Source organism: Aspergillus alliaceus (genome assembly GCF_009176365.1).
Source record: "Aspergillus alliaceus strain CBS 536.65 unplaced genomic scaffold BDW43scaffold_11, whole genome shotgun sequence".
Classification (NCBI taxonomy): domain Eukaryota; kingdom Fungi; phylum Ascomycota; class Eurotiomycetes; order Eurotiales; family Aspergillaceae; genus Aspergillus; species Aspergillus alliaceus.
Genome location: NW_022474694.1, coordinates 596262 through 612847, shown reverse-complemented (window position 1 = coordinate 612847; position 16586 = coordinate 596262). Strand labels below are relative to the sequence as shown.

At 48.5% G+C, this 16586-nt stretch overlaps 5 protein-coding genes across 5 annotated transcripts; 1 reads left to right on the top strand and 4 right to left on the bottom strand.

Annotated features, from left to right (window-relative positions):
• Positions 1 to 489: 489 nt before the first annotated feature.
• Positions 490 to 1386, bottom strand: BDW43DRAFT_309113 (uncharacterized protein; the record flags this gene model as incomplete). The annotated part of the gene is made up of 1 exon (XM_032046647.1): positions 490 to 1386. The coding sequence occupies one exon, from the start codon at positions 1384 to 1386 to the stop codon at positions 490 to 492; it is 897 nt and encodes a 298-aa protein (XP_031902620.1).
• Positions 1387 to 3605: 2219 nt separating this feature from the next.
• BDW43DRAFT_269587 (alpha-1,2-mannosidase family protein) lies at positions 3606 to 6704 on the bottom strand. The gene is made up of 5 exons (XM_032041254.1): positions 6227 to 6704; positions 5624 to 6165; positions 5130 to 5563; positions 4295 to 5061; positions 3606 to 4212 (listed from the first exon to the last, which is right to left on the bottom strand). The coding sequence occupies exons 1-5, from the start codon at positions 6310 to 6312 to the stop codon at positions 3756 to 3758; spliced, it is 2286 nt and encodes a 761-aa protein (XP_031902619.1). The 5' UTR covers positions 6313 to 6704; the 3' UTR covers positions 3606 to 3755.
• A 1269-nt stretch (positions 6705 to 7973) lies between these two features.
• On the bottom strand, positions 7974 to 9152 carry BDW43DRAFT_298802 (uncharacterized protein; the record flags this gene model as incomplete). The annotated part of the gene is made up of 6 exons (XM_032044619.1): positions 7974 to 8005; positions 8073 to 8140; positions 8208 to 8404; positions 8476 to 8577; positions 8786 to 9034; positions 9090 to 9152. The coding sequence occupies 6 exons, from the start codon at positions 9150 to 9152 to the stop codon at positions 7974 to 7976; spliced, it is 711 nt and encodes a 236-aa protein (XP_031902618.1).
• A 1319-nt stretch (positions 9153 to 10471) lies between these two features.
• erg13A (putative hydroxymethylglutaryl-CoA synthase) lies at positions 10472 to 12520 on the bottom strand. Its single transcript, XM_032041253.1, has 5 exons — positions 12424 to 12520; positions 12136 to 12338; positions 11973 to 12075; positions 10861 to 11912; positions 10472 to 10805 (listed from the first exon to the last, which is right to left on the bottom strand). Exons 2-5 carry the CDS (start codon positions 12193 to 12195, stop codon positions 10638 to 10640), a joined length of 1383 nt encoding a protein of 460 aa, XP_031902617.1. The 5' UTR covers positions 12196 to 12338; positions 12424 to 12520; the 3' UTR covers positions 10472 to 10637.
• A 2067-nt stretch (positions 12521 to 14587) lies between these two features.
• Positions 14588 to 16233, top strand: BDW43DRAFT_298800 (sugar porter family MFS transporter; the record flags this gene model as incomplete). Its single annotated transcript, XM_032044618.1, has 3 exons — positions 14588 to 14657; positions 14716 to 15854; positions 15913 to 16233. The coding sequence occupies 3 exons, from the start codon at positions 14588 to 14590 to the stop codon at positions 16231 to 16233; spliced, it is 1530 nt and encodes a 509-aa protein (XP_031902616.1).
• Between the last annotated feature and the right edge of the window lie 353 nt (positions 16234 to 16586).

The following is a 16586-nucleotide window of genomic DNA, read 5'->3' as shown; positions in this document are numbered from 1 at the left end:
ACAGTCTTATATTGGTATTTGGTTCAGACTGCAATATATGCAAGTTGTACTGATCGAGGTCACTACGCTCTCCTTTATGTCTACCCAGGTCTGAACTCGGCTCTAATTGACAGTTTGCTACTGCTACACCTAGAACTACTGCATGGGTATCTCCTGCACCATCTAAAACGTTTTCTAAAATAAGAATGGTTTGAAAGGGGCGAAAAAGAAGCGTGCGTCTGAATTAAATGTTGTATTCTCGGAAAGCCCCCAATATGTGCAACGAAACAGACATCCATCTGGACTCAATCAGACAGCAAATCGATAACAAATATTTAATCCTTCACGCTAGTCATTGTCGGCATGCCGAGTACACAGGTCTCAAGAATTTTAGTCTAGTGTGGCACCGTGACCACATTTCTAGAGCCACTCGCTGTACACTTTCCCGGGGTTAGCGAAACCCTTCATATTTCATTTAATCCACGCAAGGCAGTTAAACGAAATAATCATTTACAGGCTGGCGCCAAGGGTTGCGACAACACTGCCGACCGAAGTGCCTAGAGCAGGCAGACCGACACCAGAAAGGAGACCTGCAATGTCAGGAGAGAGCTTAATGAGAAGGAGAGAGCCATCCTGGGCGACGACAGTCAGGAGGTTCTTAACAGGCTCGCCGAGGTCCTTAAGGAGGTCTCCAACGTTGCCAGCGGTCTTAACAATCTCACCAACGGAGGTACCGACGCCGGGCAGGCCGAGGCTGGCGAGGAGGGAGGCGATAGAAGGGCTAAGCTGGATGAGAAGACGCTTGGCATCGGGACCGGTGACTTCGAGAACATCCTGAACCTTGGGGGCGACGTCCTCGACAATCTTACCATCGGCGGAACGCTTTAGGTTTTCGCCGAGTGTGGAGACAATCTTGCCAATGGGAATACCGACTCCAGGGAGGCCGAGGCCAGAGACTAGGCCAGCAACCTCAGGAGACAGCTTGATCAAGAGAGCGCCAACGTCCTTGCTGACAACGGTCAGAAGGCCGTCGACAACTGGGCCAAGGTCCTTGACCAGGTCGCCTACCGAGGCAGCAGACTTGACGATCTCTCCAACAGGGACACCCACAGCAGGAAGTCCGAGACCGGAGAGCAGACCAGCAACCTCGGGGCTGAGCTCAATGAGGAGCTTCTTCGCGTTCGGGCCGGTGACGGTCAGAACCTGGTTGATACCGTGACCAGCATCCTGGATAATGTGACCGCTGGCACCTGAAGAGGGCGCTGGGGTTGCTGCAGGAATAGCATAGGTGGTAGAGGCCACGGAAGTGGACTGGGAGAGGATGCTGACCTCAGGGAGGCCGCCCGCGGGGGCAGCCACAGCAGAGGAGGCTAGAGCAGCGATGGCAGTGATAAAAGTAGCCCTCATTGCGATGGGTTTGTCTCAAAGAAACTAAAATGAATGGAAGGGTATATTATCTGAGGCTGTAGCGGTTAAGGAAGGACAGAAGTTGGAGAGGGAGCGAAAGAACGAACGAATGGTGCGCTGCTGATCGAGAAAGAAACAGCAAGAGCGCTGGGAGGCTTTACCCTTATATACTACAGCTTCTCAGGGATCGACCTTTCTTTATTGTTTTTTTTGGAGAAAGCAGCTGGACAGCTTGATGACCCAGCTGGCGGGTCAACCCTTTGGCAAGAGTCCTGTGTCATTGCTTAGGTGAGTAAAGCATTATCACAAGCTTGATGGAGACAAAGGACCACTAGGCTGTGGATACTGAATACAGACCAAGGTACAGGTTGCCCAATGTACCCTTCTTGTGTCTTTAGAAACTCTGTTCCGTATCTTGTCTACGTTACTGCGTTACCTATGTTAACCTACAAGGTAGGTATCAAGACGAATTTCGTAGATTCTCGCAATGAAGCTCTGGTGACTCTTACGACTCTAAGAATATGGAGTTTGGAGAAGAGACTCAACTTGGCAGTGCTAAAAATTCGTTCCATAGACGTCATTCAGGAGGCCGATACTGCAACAAGCGTGCAATCATTGCTCGTTTGGGGAGTGCCGGATCCGATGATCTACACGCAATGGATTTTAAGACATTATGTCTTCCACGCCTTTCCTAGTTGCCTTTTGACTACCACCGTGATCTACATCTTAATCTTACCAGACATCTCTTCCATCACATGCTTTGATAGGAGTCGATGGAGTCCCAGTTTGCTACTCACTATTGACTTTATCGTACTTAGTGGAGAGATTATTGGCTAAACACTAGAACGAACACGAGCTCATTCATCCGGCGCGATAAAGTGTATCTTGGTCTAATCGAAATAGACCTAGAGTCGACTTCCCCGTCTCAAGCATGTATGGCGTGTAGGTTCTAGAAAGAGAAAACTTTCCTTAGTATGTTGTTGAGGGCCACCCGGGAAGCCGGTCTAACCGTGACGATCTTCAGCGATATCTCTAAGCTAACGTTGCTGTAGCTTGCTCTATGCCCAAGAGTACGGGGAACGCCGGAGAAGCTATTGAAGGTTACATACAGAGCACTCCGTATATGGCGAGGCCTGTCGATGCATGGGAGATATAGCTTTGCACCGATGGATTATTATTTCGGATTCTCAGCGAGACCTTACGACTTCTTAGTGGTAGCTCACATCACTGGTCGAGATTGACACCCACGCCCTCTTGGCCCCTTGTAATGATACATAGACTTCGCGTGTCCACGGCCTAATACGAGACACTCAGCTTCCTCTGTATGAAATTTAACCCCATAGCCGTAGCCTAGGGCTGGAAAAAAAAAAAGAAACCAAATTCAGGAGGGAGCTTAAATGGCTCGGCGGCTCCACCCCGAGGGCTTCCGCACACGAGCTGGAAACCAGAGTACCTATCTATCCTACTTGAGCTCAGAACAAGCTAGTTTTGTATATGGGGACTATGCTAAAAAGCTTTCTTGAATGGGTTGCTTTCACATGAATTTTGCCAAAGATTCGAATTTTGAGCCTTCGAATACTCAAGCCCTGCCCATGGGAAGAATATAGAAAAGGGGCTCCTCTAGAGCATCACGACAATTGCAGAAGGGGGGTCTGATCATCATCATGAAAACAATCGCGTCAACGGAATCCCACGGAGAAATCCCCGAGAACCAACACGCAAGAGGGTGCATGATCGTTAGGACCGTTACGGTCGATGATCGACAAGCTTAATAACTCCATTGCCGATCGACTCCATCAGGAACCGCGAATGAACTCCCTGTAGCCGAAACTCGACGGAGTCCTTTGTTACTATTGTTTCTACTATTGGCAAATATTATGGATAAAACTAAAAGAGACCCTGACAAACTACATGACACTGTCCTACGGCCACCCTCCGTTACGGTATATATCGCGACATTCGGGAAGGAAAGGGGAGCCCCCCCCTAATTACCGGTGCTCCGGTGGTGGATCCCGAGCCATTTCGGGAGCCGCTATTCTTTCTTTCCTCTTCGTTCCGCCCGACGACGATCAATGACTTATCAAAATTTACCTGCTGGCTCCCAGGTGTGGCGAATGAAGAATTTGGTCTTGTCAGCTGACAACATACGAGAAGTTGTCAGGTATGGCGACTCTGGAGGTATATGGTGTACGACAGGGTCCTCAGTGCCTGTGAAATGGTCCACATCTGCTAAGGAGCTGTGGCACGGAGAGTGTTTCTGGCCATTAAAATAGTAATATGGCGAGCTAGTCATATCTATACAGGGTATGTGTGAATATATCTATTTACAATCACGTGTCAAAGACAAAAGTTGTGCAAGTATATCAACTTCACGAAGCAGGACTGGGTGGCAACTCGCCGGTGAACCAGTCACTCGCAGCCTCTCCAAGCTCGAACTCTATGGTTCCTCCCTGGGCAAAAATATCGTCCCACGTGAACCAGTTCTTCTTCCAATCTTTTCCGTTCAACCGAAGCCTCTGCACATGGATTTTACTGTCGCCGTTGCCGTCGCCGCCGGTCGCGGTGATCTCTAACTTCTTCCCGTCTCCAAGCTCAATCGTCAAGGACTCGAACCACGGAGAATGTACCAAAAAAGTCGATTGCCCCGTGATGGGATATAGACCAATCATATTCCATATGAGCCACGTTTGCATGGCGCCAGCGTCGCTGTTACCGGGGAGACCTTTTACCCCAGTACCATAATAGGTCTTTGCAATGTTGCGCGATCGGGAAACCGATAGGTCCTGCCGGTCGATGTAGTGGTAAAGATATGGGATATTAAACATACTAATGGGACTGTCAGCCAGGCTATCCGCGCTAATATGGGACTAACTAGAGTGAAACCCAGTGGAGGATGAGGAAAACTTACGGTTCGTTGGTGGGATCGAAGATTATGCCACTAGAGCCGCTGGCTCCTTCGGTGAACATGGTGTCCAAACGTTTGAGGACAGTCTGGGCCCCGCCCATCATCTCAATCATATGCTCCATATCGTGAACACTTGCCCAGGAGTATGCCCATGAGCTAGCCTCGTAGAAAGGATCCCCCCAGTAGCCACTGTCCTTCAGTGGATCCGTTTCGATGAACCCGGTGGTGTCACGTGGAACCACAAAGCCCGAAAATCCCAGCGAGGTCTGTTTTGGATTCCAATGGTTTCTCCAATTTTGTGATCGGTTCAGGTATTTGTCTGCATCTTCATGCTTCCCAAGACCGGATGCGACCTGATAGAGACCAAAGTCGTTACAAGCATACTCGACCGCCCGAGTGACAGCGCGGCTGAATTTGGGTGTGATGAACCCGAGACTAAGCCAGTCGGACAGCGCACCTCGTCCCTCTTTGGTCGAGGAGTCTGGCGCCATAGGGTCGGCCGGATCGTTTGGCGGAACCACTTCGGCATCGTTCACCATTGCCCGGTACCCATCTTCCCAGTCAACAGCCCCTCGCACGCCCTTCACATAAGCATCGGCAAGGATATTGTCAGCATTTGAACCACCTTGTGTTCTTCCATTGTAATTCGATGAGCGAGCGTCGGGGAGATAACCTTCAAACCGCCAGATGTCAATCAAAGAGCGGATCTGTTCTTCATATGCTGCGGGCTGCAGTACTTGCATGAGAGCGGTAGAACAGCGGAAAAGATCCTAAACGCTTGTGAGCCATGGGACAATTTATATCGGCGTGCGCGAAGCTGTCGGAAGACCACACGTACCCAGTAAGTGAAGATATCTTGATAATACGGCTCTGAAGACGTCCAGTCGGGGTTCTCCCCGGTCTGATTGGTTGGGATTAGATGCATGAAGTAGAGGGATGTGTATAACAAGGTGAGACTTTTCTCGTTCGTGTTCGTTGTAATCACCTTGGACAAGACTTTGGAGCTCCATTCCGCCTGGGCATCATGAACAACTGACTTGAATTCTGTTCCCTCCGGAACCTCTTCTTGGACATTTTTACATGCTTTTTCTGTGGATAACCATGAGATGCCAACGCGCGAAGTAACTACAGATTGCTCGAAGGTAAACAATCCTCCAATGCGCGTTGTGCTCGAGGATGAAGATGCAAATCCACTGGGTTGTTCGACGCTATCTCCCGCACCAGTTGCGATATATGTTTTGTTACGAACTGGAGCAGCATCGAAATAGCCACCTATACATGGAGGTCAGTTCCCCGGTCATGATTGAGGGTTAAAAGTCAAAATAAACCTACAGAAATAGATCGACCAATCGGGTGAACGATTCCAGCCATTATCATACACTCCCTGGCCTTCATAATGCCCGTCGGGGAAAAGAGTGATGTTTCCACCTCTGTACCCTTGGCCTAGTCCCTGTCCTCGAAACGAAGGAAGGACATGAGAGACATCAACCAGGACATTTCCTGTGGATCCAGTGGGGAATGTATATTGATACATTCCTGCATGAGCTGATGCGGTCAGCTCGACAATGGTTCCCTCCGATGTCTGCGCCTTGTAATAGCCGACCGACGCTTTATCTGTGCCCTTCCGGGCGACAGTCTTGTTTGACAGAGGATTACTGATGTTTCCTACCAAGGGCAGCTGTGAAACTGTTCCGTACTTGGGCGCTCCTCCTGTGCCTTGCTCATGCATCATGCTGAAGCCAGAAAATTGGCCATTGGGCAGGTAGCCAGAATAGGCGTCTGTCCCTGAGACGAATAGATCAGGACCCAGCTTGACCATGCCGAACGGTCGAGCGGCACCAGGGAAATCATTTCCTCCACCTTCAGTACCCAGGCTTATGAAGTTAGAAGCCGCCTGTTATGAAACTTGCGCGCGACCTGAGACTTGATACTCACAAGAGATTTACATAGGTCGTTAAATCCGCAGAGTGGACCAGTGGCTGGAGCAGTGTTAGCACCAGAACAGTGCCTAGCAACGCCATGGTCAAGAATATTCCTAGAAGGATGCTTGTTAGGGCCGCCAGTCTTCCTATCTTCGTTGGTGACTCGGGAGCTGTCCTACAAGAGACGGAACGCAATTGAACACGGCTTACATCAGGATGCCGCAGGTTGCAATGGCTTTTCAATATATCTGTTCTGAAGTCTGAATAAGCGCGCAGTTGTGGGGGAGTTACACAGCCATTTCCTGAGCTACGAGGCACTAGTAGTAGCGAGGAGGGGAAAGTATGAGGCCACCGATTGTGAGGCACAGCCGCACATGTCCTGATCACAGGCGAACCAATACATGGGCTTGAGAGCCCTGTGGGTTCGGGCAAAGCAAGGATAGGCTGCACAGTAATAGAACTATGGAAGAATACCCTGTCTAGTGTCAAAAGGGGTAAAGACTAAAATTTTAGGCCCGGAGGCGGTCCCCATATAGGTTCTGGATGGAAGAGTAGCCCGCACACAGTGTGCCTCGTTGGTACCCCGTACTTCATGACGAAGAACTATCTAGTTATAGGGAAGATGGTCCAAGCCCGTTTTCACGAAAGAGTGCGCATTCTTTCCCTTAAGCCAGGCTTACCGGAATGTCCCTTTTTCTTGTCCACAAAACAAGCCGAAAAAAAAGACAAGGGAAATATCCGAAGCCACGATAGGGGAGCGAAAGGATAGGGCAAGCATGGACAACATAAGCACTAGGTATGTACTCCATACATTCCTAGGCCCTATCATATTCAAATTTGGTCTCAGGCTAAGATCTGACTTCGTTTGAGCATTATTCTCCAGTCGTAAGCTTACATGGCGCACATGCCGCTATTCCCCTGACCACACTGGTGCTTTAGCCCCCACCCCTTAGGAAGCTAAGATTCTGAAGTATGTCGATCATCCTACTCTCGGCATGATCCAGAATCAAGGGTTATCCTTCTGATCATGAGGAATCACCAATAACATGCTCGGCTCAGGGCGCCTCTGGACTCGAGATCTGATTGGACGGTTCCTTGCCCTAGTTTCCGGTGACTGGCTCCTGATATTACGTAAGGCTTGCTGCTGCCTGAGGATTTCCCCTTGCTTTCCAGGCCAGTTATACCACAAAGTGTTCACTGGTCACGATGGCTTGATCTAAGACTATATAACAAAGAATATGCACTCAAAGAAAAGAGATATTGATATAATGTTGATGGCCATCCGTCCCAATGATTTTCGCATTGGCCTTGGCCTGCGTAATAATATGTTTCGCGAATCCCGAATGCAACATATCTCCGAGCAAAGCCTTGCTTTCCCTGCGCCCGGTCTGATTGGGGTCCAGTTTCGTTTTAATAATATATGATCCATAAGTTATGACCCATATTCTGATATTAATGGTTTACCGCGGCAATTGTTTTTTCTCCACTACAGAACAACGCCCGCTCGAAGGTTACACCACCTCTGTTTATGGTGCAATCGTGCCTTACTATAACGGTTTACACCTGATAAATGAGATACAAGGTGGTAAACTTGCCAGAAATTGTATCTAACCGTGCACTGAAGGCTGCCGCCAGAGGCACATATCATAGAATTAAGTAGATTGATAGTCCGATCAAATAAAAAGAAAAACAAGTGACAGCCTGTTCATCAAAGGCCAGGCTACTTAAAGTTCCTCCAGTCAACCTGGCACACTTCAAAGTCATCCCAAAATCCCCTCCGGCAAATCAGGACCTACAGCAAACCCCAAAAGTCAGCCCACACATCCCCAAAAATCGAAAAGAAAAAAAGGACAACCTACCCCAAGCATGTAGATTATCCGGCGAAGCAGGAGATCTCCGCATGGCATGATCCCCATTCACCAAATCACTATCGACATAATGTTCGACGATAAAGCCAGATGGATTGAACCTGCAAAACGCGTATTAGACTAGACTCGAGAACACAACATCCATATCTACAGCGTAGACTCGAAACAAGCCAGTAGTCGAAGTCGTGCGTCTCGAAGGATGAGTGGTAGACGTGGGAGCTAGGGCCCTCAAAGAAAAAGAGGCTGTGGTGGTCTACTAGTTCTTCGCCGCGGTCTAGGTGTAGGAACGTGGTGATGTCTTTGCCAGCTGGATCGTGGATGAGCTGGTATGTATATTTGAATTCTTTAGTTCTGGGTATATATAGAGACTGAGGGTGTTTTCTGGTGAACTTACATCTCTGGGTTTGAAGTTGAATCTGGTTGTGTAGAAACCGAGCGCCTTTGCAAAGTTCGTCACACATCCCGAAATGACCCAGTTTGTGGACTGGTACTGGACCTAATGCAAGGATTACTTCTCTGTGTTAACTTAACCCCGTCTCGGTTGAGAGGCTACCTTGCTCAAATCGCTGCGTCCTATTCCCTGGTCAGTGTTTCTCAGTTGGCTTCAGAAATTAAATCAGCTTGGCTCGAATGTGGGAACCTCGCTACTGACAAAGTTGTACTTCAACTCATTTAGTTTCAGTCTTGCTACCCTGGCCATAAACCAAGTGAAGTAGAAATCCGTCGACAGGGTCCCGGAATGTGACCGCAAGGCCACCACCCGGAGCTCGATCCAATTCATAAATCCCTGTTGCGCCGGGGAGAGTTTGAGAGGCGTACTCGAGGTCTTCTTGAGTTTCTACCGCGAAGGCAGCGCCTCCGAATTCATTTGTATTGCCCTGTTTCGCGTAATATAAGAACGGTTCGGGTCCTGTGCCGCCGTAATAGATCTCGTTCCCGGTTTGGGAGATTTTCTGAAGACCGAAGTATGAGAGAAATTGCGTGGATTTCTATATGTGTGTAATACACGCGGGATAGTCGGGCAAGTCGGATTTGGCGGTAGGTTGTGTTATTGTTGGCTGGAGAAGTCATGTTGAGAGGGTGTGGATGGTTTTGGAAACAGAAGAGTAGAGATTCTGATGATCAGGCTATTCACAATGTCGTCATATCTTTATTGGCGTGAAGCTCTTGTTGATATTTAAAATCTCAGTACGTATGCACTTGAAGAATGAAGTCGGACCGACTTGACGTGGTAGTATTTCTCCAGGAGCAGAGCCATGGTAGAGGGGACTAATTTCGGTCCATCTTCAGTCCGGGTCCAATTCTTCGTCGACTCCCACTATACTTCCATGTATGGGCTCGAGAGCTTTGTTCGATCTTGATTGAAGGATGATCGCGTGGAGTAGAACGTTGCATTCCGGCCTTTCCTACCCGGGGTTTGCTATCTTCGGACTAAATTCGGTTTAACCCCCTCACCTCACTTACGACTGTTTGGTAATTCGGGATTGTTTATAACTGATCACGGCTAAGAATCATGGAGTCACGCTGATTCTAAGATACGATGTCTGGGATGGAATAAATGCAATCGCTAACCTGTGCGGATTTAGAGAACTACCCAAGAGAACAGTCAACCTGGAATTATATCAGAAGGCATCATCTTATTGTTTATTCCTGGCTCCACAAATACCATCAACTTCCAATATTCAACCCAAGCATAGGCTGCCTTTCTGCGTTAAATAATAAGAATATGCAAGCTTACTTACGCAAGCGAGCTAGACCCTTCAGCTCGACCTCTCAACAAGTCTACCGCGAACCCGCCCGCAGCACCACAAACCGATATGGTCGGTACAGAGTTCCTAATCAGTGGAGCCGGACCAGCCGGCACATTCCTGGCTTGTTTCCTTGGCTCATACGGTTAGCAATCTCCAGCGAGATGCGCGTTAAACTGAAACACAGGTAGCAAGATATCACAGGGCTTAAGGGCCCAATGATTAGCTCTGCACCAGGGACAGCAAGTACCCCAAGAGCACATATCACCAAAACTACGCTGACAGATCAAATAAGCAGAGATTTGGAATAGAAATTCGAAAGTTATTGAGGTTGACAGAGTGTAAGGCATCGCAACTATTTGAGATTTGGTATATAAATATAAAAATATGGGCACTTGGTTAAGTTGTTACGGATATGTGATCCGTATTCAGCCACACATCGGTCCTTGGGTTGGTGGCAGCAGAATTCAGAGCGAAATTAGAGCCAACACTAGGTAGCATTCCTTGGAAACTCACGTTAGACGATGAATCAAGCTATTGCTTTAGTATCTGGCATGAATATGACAGTAGTTCACGATATTAATTTGCATGAATAGCTCCATAGATCATTCAGACTAATTCCGGGGATTGCTATATTAAGAAGCTGATAATGCGTGGCCCCAATATCCAGTTAAGAAGGAGTGAGATGGGCCAATACTTTACATATACATCGTTCTGTCATTGAAAAGATGTATCTAATCCCTGCTGGAGATAGATTACGGCAATGAAAAGAATATGGCATTGATGCCTTTTGACGGCATAACATTTGCTAATTAGGCAGCTTATTCTGGAATCGCGCATACGGTTTCATCTCGTACTTCCGCCGGAACATATCGTCGACGTGCGTTAGATAGTATGTGCCTGGTGAGAGGCTGTCAATGCTTCCCTCAGGAGTGTAGTTCCTTTGTTGGTATGCCTTCACGCGGAGTTGACACATCTAAATCGATTAGACTACCGTTGTTATGGGGGTACACGCGTATATAAAGACTCACCTCATCATATACATCAGGAGTAACCGCTGTACGCTCATCTAAGCGATTATGCAGCTGGATCTTTCGAGCTATATCCGTTATATCGCCTCTGACCTGGAAGCTGAACATGCTGCTCGCAAGACCACCGCCATAGCTGAACATACCGATGCTCTTGTCCTGCAGCTCCTCACTCGGGACATTGCTCAACAGACTCACCAGCCCGGAGTATAAGCTGGCCGTATACATATTGCCACAATTGGCCGGGGCCGTAAGCGACGGCTGGACGCGCTCCAAAAACTTCTCCTTTATTAACCCGATACAGGCCTTCTCAATGCTTTTATCCGTCAAAGACGCCGCATACTCAACATTGCGGATCTCGGACGGGACATCATCGAAACGGTTGGGCTCTAGCCGGAAATCGTTAAATAGCAGACGACCATACCCTTTAACCACCAACTTGCAGTTGGGGGCATGGAAAACCATATAGTCAAAGGTATCTAGAAAGCTGTCCTTGTTCTCCACCCCGTTTGCCGCGCCATTGGTTTTGGCTAGCCTCTTACTGCGATATCGTTCATAGCAACCATCTAGCGCCTGGATGTAACAAGTATTCGAGAAGTGCCCGTCGACAAGAGGGTACTCGGACTTGAAATCAGCCTTGTAGAAGTCGTACACATGCTTCATGTACGATGCACGGAGTGGCTCCAGCACCAATGGCGCGTCCGGGCCAATGAGCATGGCGACGCAGCCAACACCGCCCGTCGGGCGCGCCGCCGGCGTGTCATATAAGGCAATATCGCCCGCGACGACGATCGCGTTGCGGCCGTCCCAAGCGGACGATTCGATCCAGTTAACCGCGTTGAACAATGCGTTCGTCCCGCCATAGCAGGCGTTGCATGTATCGACACCTTCGATATCAGGGTTATCGCTGAACAGCTGCATGAGGACGGACTTGCAGGACTTTGACTTGTCTAAGAGGGTTTCTGTTCCGACCTCTAGGCGGCCGATCGTCTTCGGATCGATTGAATATTTTCGGAGCAGCGAGGAAACAGTCGTGAGGGCTAAGGAGTAAATATCTGTTTATTACTGTCAGAAAGCTGTGTTAACAGGATTTAGAGGTTTTGCTCCTGGCTTACCTTCTCGGTCATCACAGAAGCTCATCTTCTGCTGGCCGAGTCCAATGGTAAACTTTCCGGCACTCGCCCCCAGAAAGCTCTCTAGTTCGGGCTGCGGTACATACTAAATTTGTTTATGGTTAGTATGCTTTCAGCTTATCTTTGCACCGGAGTAAGAGCGTACGCGGCTGGGAAAGTAAATCTCGATGGCTTTGATGCCAATGTTCTGGGGCTTCATTGACATGTTGGCGAACTGTGAATAAAGAGCAACGTAGGATTTCAGTAATAGGATAAAACTCCAGGGTCTCGAGGGTGTGAAGAGCGATGAGGTGGTTATATAGGAGTGATATTCACTGCTGACGAGTTGCTGAAACGGTATGAGGTCTACTATGTAGAATTAGTACTATGTTCACCTAAACACGGACGAATGGAAGAAGTGAATCCACCATGGGAATCCTGGGATGGACACTACCGTGTATATTGGAGCACCTCAGGCCATAACCCTTCTTATTGGATAGGTAGGTAGTAGATGTTTTGTTTATCTTTAGAGCGCCCTGCAGGAGCTTGCTGGACTCAGGCAATGCTGTTGCCGAGGTATGTCGGCGTTAGTTGATCGTCGAGTCGTCTATCGACTTGCAGATCTCGCATGCAATGAATTGTGAGTTATTATTGAGGTGTAGCATCACCAGCCTCTTGTGTTCGGAGATCCTTGGATGTCATGCCTTTTCTCCCCACTCTACACTAAAAATACCTTTATTTGTAAGCTAATAGCTAAATCATTGTCGATTCACATAGAGCTGCAGCGATGGATTGCCTTCGGTTCATTAACAGGCAATATTGGCAATCTAGTAGATCCTACCTTTCAAATAGGGCTTACTTAAGTACACTCGAGCCATATACACCAAAATGGTCTTGTACGATAGATAATCTTGCACCGGGAATAGAACGATTCCAGACCTTTGTTAATTGTCACTACAAGTATGCTGCTAAAAACCTTGAATCCTGCTATTTAGTTTTATATAGTACTGCCTTGCTTTTAGCTAATCAGTAGGATAAGATATGGCAGATATCAATAAGGAACCCCGAGGATGTTTGGAAACGTTAAAGGGAGAGGACACTGACTAGGTAACACGGAATCAGTCTGAAATTATGGAGGTTCGAACTGAAAAAGAGAAAGAAAAAAGATAGCTGAGGGTTCCTGTAGGAATACTAGTTAGGCAATAGTTCATCTAGTAACACACCTTCTGGCGGATGACATGCATATTTACGCGTCGTATAAAAACATATAACTACATCGCCTATGTATAGAATTCTGAATCTATTAAAGCAAAGTTAAGCAACCACTAATTGAAGAGGTTGTTCGAATGGCAGATGCATTGGGATGTTTTGCGAGTATCTGCGTCAACAAGAACGAGGTATCAGCGCGCGTCTTCCTGTATACGCCGTCTCATTCTCTAAACAAAAATGAAACAGGCTAAAACAAAGACAGATCTGCCTACAGTCGTGTAGGCTGATATCTGCATATAGCGTGCCATTTTCACGAATCACCCCTAGTTGCGCCTCAAGCTAGCTGGTCAAGACTATCTCGTCTTGGAATACGTGTTTGGGTGGGCCCTGTGCTATGTGGCCAAGATAGTCTACATAAATCAGTACAACCGGATAATTCCTGTTCCGGGACAAGTCTCTAGGTGCTATGAATATACTGTGCAGACGGGGTGTGGTCAGGATGGGATTAATACAAGCGTGTTTTATGTACTCGTCAGTTCAGCGGATGAGTTCGCAAAAAGCTGACTCTCACTGATAAGGCAAGCCAAGGAGATATCGTTCCAAGCCACAAATTAACCGCAGAGTTATCGTGCCAGTCGGTGAGAGATGTTCATGCATGGGGCTGTCTGCATGTAACCTAGGGCGGCTTTTGACTTCGGCCGAGTCAGTTGTGGCTTCACCGGTGACGATGACGATGACGACAATGTTGAACCTTTGAAGAGGATTTGTCCATGTTATATGGCTTGAGATGCTATTCAGGGCTTTAGAAAGACAATCATTGGTGGCTGAGTGGCTTCTATTTGGGTGAGTGTAGGTCATGCCATGCACTGGTTTGGGGGAAGACCCTCTTTTATAGGGGGATCATCCAGATGAGACATATCGAGCAAGGTAGTATCATTGATCAACGATTCTTGCCTTTGGCACTGCAACCACAGTAGATTGAAAATGGAGTCTAGCGGGCTCTTGGCGACCGTGCTCAGTGGACGGAAAAATGACATCCGGCCAACAGGGCAGAATTTCTCCGTCCAGATCCACAATGCGGATGTCGAAAAGAAGCATTGCCGAGTCACATCGATTCCCCCGGACTGCTCTATGGAGCATCGTGCGCGGGGAAAAGAGAGGTTTTGCGGGCGGCGCCGCCTATGGTGCTTAGCATGCTTCGGCAACAACCTATCGCAGTGCCGATCTGTCCTTCTAATGAAGTAGAGCTATGGAGCCCCCAGTCTACCAATTGATGGAGACGAGCTGGGGAAGGACTGGGGAATATATTGAGGATCTCCCCAGAGGTCGTGCTGAACCTTTTTGTTCTCCTCGAGAAGGCCCTCGGTTGAGCTGTCTGCCACCCATAGGTCCTGACCAATTCCGCCAAAATGGGATTGTTCAAGAATTATCGAGTTTATGTCTTGACGACAGTGGCCTACTCCGGGTCCCTGCTCTTTGGTATGTCTTTATGTAGACATAAAATGACTCACCTGCATGGTCTAATCTCGCTCTTTAGGGTTTGATACCGGAGTAATGGGCAGTGTCCTAGCCATGTCCAGTTTCAAGAATGATTTCGGGCTCCCAACGGGATCCGATGGTTTTGCAGACTCACAGAATGCCCAGGTCTCCTCCAACGTGGTGTCTCTGTTAACAGCCGGCTGTTTTTTTGGTGCTATCTTCGCTGCTTTCCTCAATGACCACCTCGGACGTCGCTACTCCCTCATGATCCTTACTGTGGTGTTCCTGATTGGAGCTGCCCTTCAGGTTGGCGCAAGTCATGCTATTGGCATGATTTATGCTGGCCGTGTCGTGGCTGGGTTGGGCATCGGTGGAATGTCCAGTATTACACCAGTGTTTGTGGGTGAGAGCTGTCCCCCGGAGATCCGAGGACGGATTGCGGGTCTGTTCCAAGAATTTCTAGTCATCGGAAGCACATTCGCGTACTGGCTGGATTATGGAGTGGCACTGCGCATCGAGCCTAGCACAAAGCAATGGCGGATTCCCGTCGCCATCCAGCTCATCCCGGGCGGGCTTATGTTGATTGGACTCTTCTTTCTCAAAGAGTCCCCTCGCTGGCTGACTAGTAAAGGCCGTCATGAAGAGGCGCTTCACTCTTTGGCGTATATTCGAAACGAGCCTATCGGCAATGAGGCCGTGCAGACAGAACTGGCTGAGATCCGTGCCTCCATCGAAGAGGAAAGAGCCGCAACAGAAGGGCTGACATGGAAGGAGTTCCTTCAGCAGAGCAACCGAAACCGCTTCGTATTTGCGTTTGTACTCATGCTTTGTCAGCAGTTCTCAGGCACGAATAGTATCGGATATTATGCGCCGCAGATCTTCCAGACCATCGGTCTCAGCGCGACCAACTCCTCTCTTTTTGCCACCGGCGTGTACGGAACCGTCAAGGTCGTCGCGACGGCAGTCTTCTTGTACATTGGTATTGATCGTTGGGGACGGAAGAAGAGTCTTATAGGTGGCTCGATCTGGATGGCTTCCATGATGTTTATCATCGGTGCCGTCTTGGCCACACACCCGCCTGACACATCCGCGTCAGGAGTTTCCTCGGCCTCTATTGCCATGGTCGTCATGATCTATCTTTATGTCATCGGCTACAGTGCCTCATGGGGGCCAACCCCTTGGGTCTATCTGAGTGAGGTAAGACTAGCTCTTAACTAACATATCGTCTGAGACATACGCTGACTAACTTTCTTAGATTTTCCCAACTCGCCTACGTGCATATGGCGTTGGCCTTGGAGCAAGCAGCCAATGGCTGTTCAACTTCGTTGTCACCGAATTTACACCCCACGCGGTGCACAACCTGGGCTGGCGGACGTTCCTGATGTTCGGCATCTTCTGCGTGGCCATGGGTGTCTTTGTCTTGTTCTTCGCCAAGGAAACCAAAGGCCGCTCCTTGGAGGAGATGGACGTTCTCTTTGGGGCAGTCGATGAAAATGAGCGACGCGCTGCAGTGGAACATAAATTGAACAAGGGCGTGGCTACTCACATCGAGCGGACCGAGGATGACAAAGTCTAGACGAGACTACGAAGCGACGATCGAAATTTTGTACAGAGTATAGAACGGATGAATCCCGGAATAGAGTTTGGACAGAAATAGACGTTCGGGCTGCGTTTTCTTTTTCTTTTCTCCCTAATTCCTTTTTCATTGTTTTCTTGGATCGTGTGACAACCGGTAGGGAATTTGAAATTAGGATTGCTCAAGGGTCAGCCAACAACGGCTGGATAGACAAAGATGGTAGACCGTTGGCAGTCCTTCCAACAGCCGAGTTAATTAATATCATTCATTATGATCACCATGAGCCGGGGTCAAGTGAAGGAAAACTCACTCGTCCGTGAATCACCATTTTGTCGTCGTAAAGCAATTGCGAC